Source organism: Camelina sativa, chromosome 14, assembly GCF_000633955.1.
Source record: "Camelina sativa cultivar DH55 chromosome 14, Cs, whole genome shotgun sequence".
Lineage (NCBI taxonomy): Eukaryota > Viridiplantae > Streptophyta > Magnoliopsida > Brassicales > Brassicaceae > Camelina > Camelina sativa.
The window spans coordinates 2,341,423-2,343,597 of NC_025698.1; the positions used below are offsets into that span (position 1 = coordinate 2,341,423).

Genomic DNA, 2,175 nt, shown 5'->3' on the forward strand with positions numbered 1-2,175 from the left:
AAAAAAAAAAAAAAAAAAAAAAAAAAGATGATAAGTATATACGTCAGTAGGGCAACCTTGGTGAGAAGGACAATAGTTTTGGTCGATTATGATAGGGTTTTGAACGTTCTTCATAATTAGGTTTTGGAAGAAGACGTTTCTAACGAATCCAGAGCTAGGCCTCGCCCACGACTTTATCCTCACGCCGTTTTGTGTTCCCGTAAATACGGAACTCGATACTGTCACGTTTTCTACTCCGTCTTCTTTCAAATCCTTCGCCAAGCTCCCGATACTGCGAGTCATCACATAATCATATAGTTATATGACCAATCTACATATATTGCTAGCTAGTTTTAAGTTGGAAATTCATGATTCCTTAGAGTTAATAATATATATACGTAATTTGTCCATAAAATCATTCTAAGAAATTAAACGGTGTGTATACCTAACCCCGTGACCTGGGCCACACGCAAGTTTGGTGATGAGGAAGTTGCGGGTACCAGGGCCGATAGCAACACAATCGTCTCCGGTCTGAACGGTGCTTCCGGTGAATGTGACTCCGGCGGAGAATTGAACGTGGAAACCGTCTGTGTTTGGGCTGTTTCCCGGAGCCACTAGTCTGACGTTACGGACGACCACATTGGTGCAACCATTGAGGGTCATGTGGGTGACCTGGCTGTTCATGGATTTCACTCCACTTATGATCACGTCTTTTGCCGAGTTGAATGATATTGACTATAATAATGCATCAAAGATTTTATAAGTATATGAGGTAGTCAACTAAAGTTTGATAGATCATCCATAATAATTAAAAAAGGAATTATCATAATTCGTAGTGCCACATAGTTGTAAAATAAGACAATAACTATTTCACTATATTTCGATTAAATAATGAACAATCCACAACCTCTTTTTCCAGAAACTATTATTATGAAACTTACTATATGTAGTTTTTTTCTTTTTGGTTAATAAACTATATATAGTTCTATTAAAAAAAAAAAATCCTAAAGTCAGAGACAGAAGAGATCAGAACATACCCTAACACCGGGAGGACAATTCTGACCAGATTTCCGGCAAGACCAGAACCCATTAGCTCGAGCGTCGAAAGTCCCGCCGACAAGTGACATTTTACTGACCTTGTTGAAGAGAATCCAGTAACCGGAGTTGCCAAAGACCCTGTAATCTGCCGGAGCAACGACGGTTCCGGACACTTGAAATGTGATTTTACTCTTGCATGGCCCTCCAAACGTTATTGCCTTCAACAGAAATGTCCCCTTCGGGACCACCACTGTGGCTGAAGCTTCCGAGCCACAAGCCCCTTGCCATGCTTTGAGGAATCCTGCAGTGGAATCGGTGACTCCGTCCGGTTTGGCTCCGAAACTAACTACGTTGAAAACGTTGGACGCGCTTCTCGACACATTGATGAAGGTGATCACAAGTGTGAAGAGAAGTGCAAATGTTATAGCAGGTTTTGTCATTTTTTTTTAATGTGAGGTTGAGTTTATGCTTGAATTGATTTTGATGCATCAAACCATGGATATATATAGAGAGAGCATGACTTATTCGTTATCGGAGTCTATGGTACAATTAAGTACATGTGCTATACTGATATCTATATGATAAGAGTTTCTGAATTTAACATTTCCAATTATTAGGTGCTCACATGGTTGATATAGAACTTTTTTAGTAGCAACGGTCGTTGAATCAACGATGACATTTTGTTGCGCATTCTGAATTTAATTAGCCATATACATATGTAAACCTTTTTTCATAAACGGCCATCTTACCGTTAGTTATGATTATATATATATATCACACATGACATGCATGTGATAGCTGTTGACCCCCAAAAAGACATGTGATTAACCATATATAGCTCACACATTATTGAAACTAACTCAATGATATCGTTAATCATTCTAAATAGAATTATAGAAAGTCAATATATGTATGTATGAGCTCCATTTTTTAAATTTATCTTATATTTTCCAAGTTATTTTTATTCATCTTATAGTTGTTTTGTTTTGACAAGCTGTTGAAGGAAAAAAAAAACAGATTATGTTGTGAAGCGAATTCAAGCGTTGAAAATTTTAAGTATATGATTATATGAAACGACAACACAATTAACTTTCCCAACTAAACATTCCGATTTGGGCTATGATTTTAAATTTTATTGGGGGGGGGGGGGGGGGGGGG

At 37.8% G+C, this 2,175-nt stretch overlaps 1 protein-coding gene across 2 annotated transcripts in view; it reads right to left on the minus strand.

Annotated features, from left to right (window-relative positions):
- Window positions 1–1,580, minus strand: part of LOC104739107 (polygalacturonase-like) — a 2,702-nt gene extending 1,122 nt beyond the window's left edge. Inside the window, exons 1-3 of one of the 2 annotated variants that reach the window (XM_010459357.1) lie at window positions 1,017–1,580; window positions 425–714; window positions 43–271 (exon numbers count right to left, since the gene is read on the minus strand). In XM_010459357.1, coding sequence (XP_010457659.1) covers window positions 43–271; window positions 425–714; window positions 1,017–1,457 — 960 coding nt within the window. In that variant the 5' untranslated portion in view covers window positions 1,458–1,580. The remainder of the gene's footprint in view (window positions 1–42; window positions 272–424; window positions 715–1,016) is intronic. The other variant, XM_010459358.1, reaches the window with a different exon arrangement.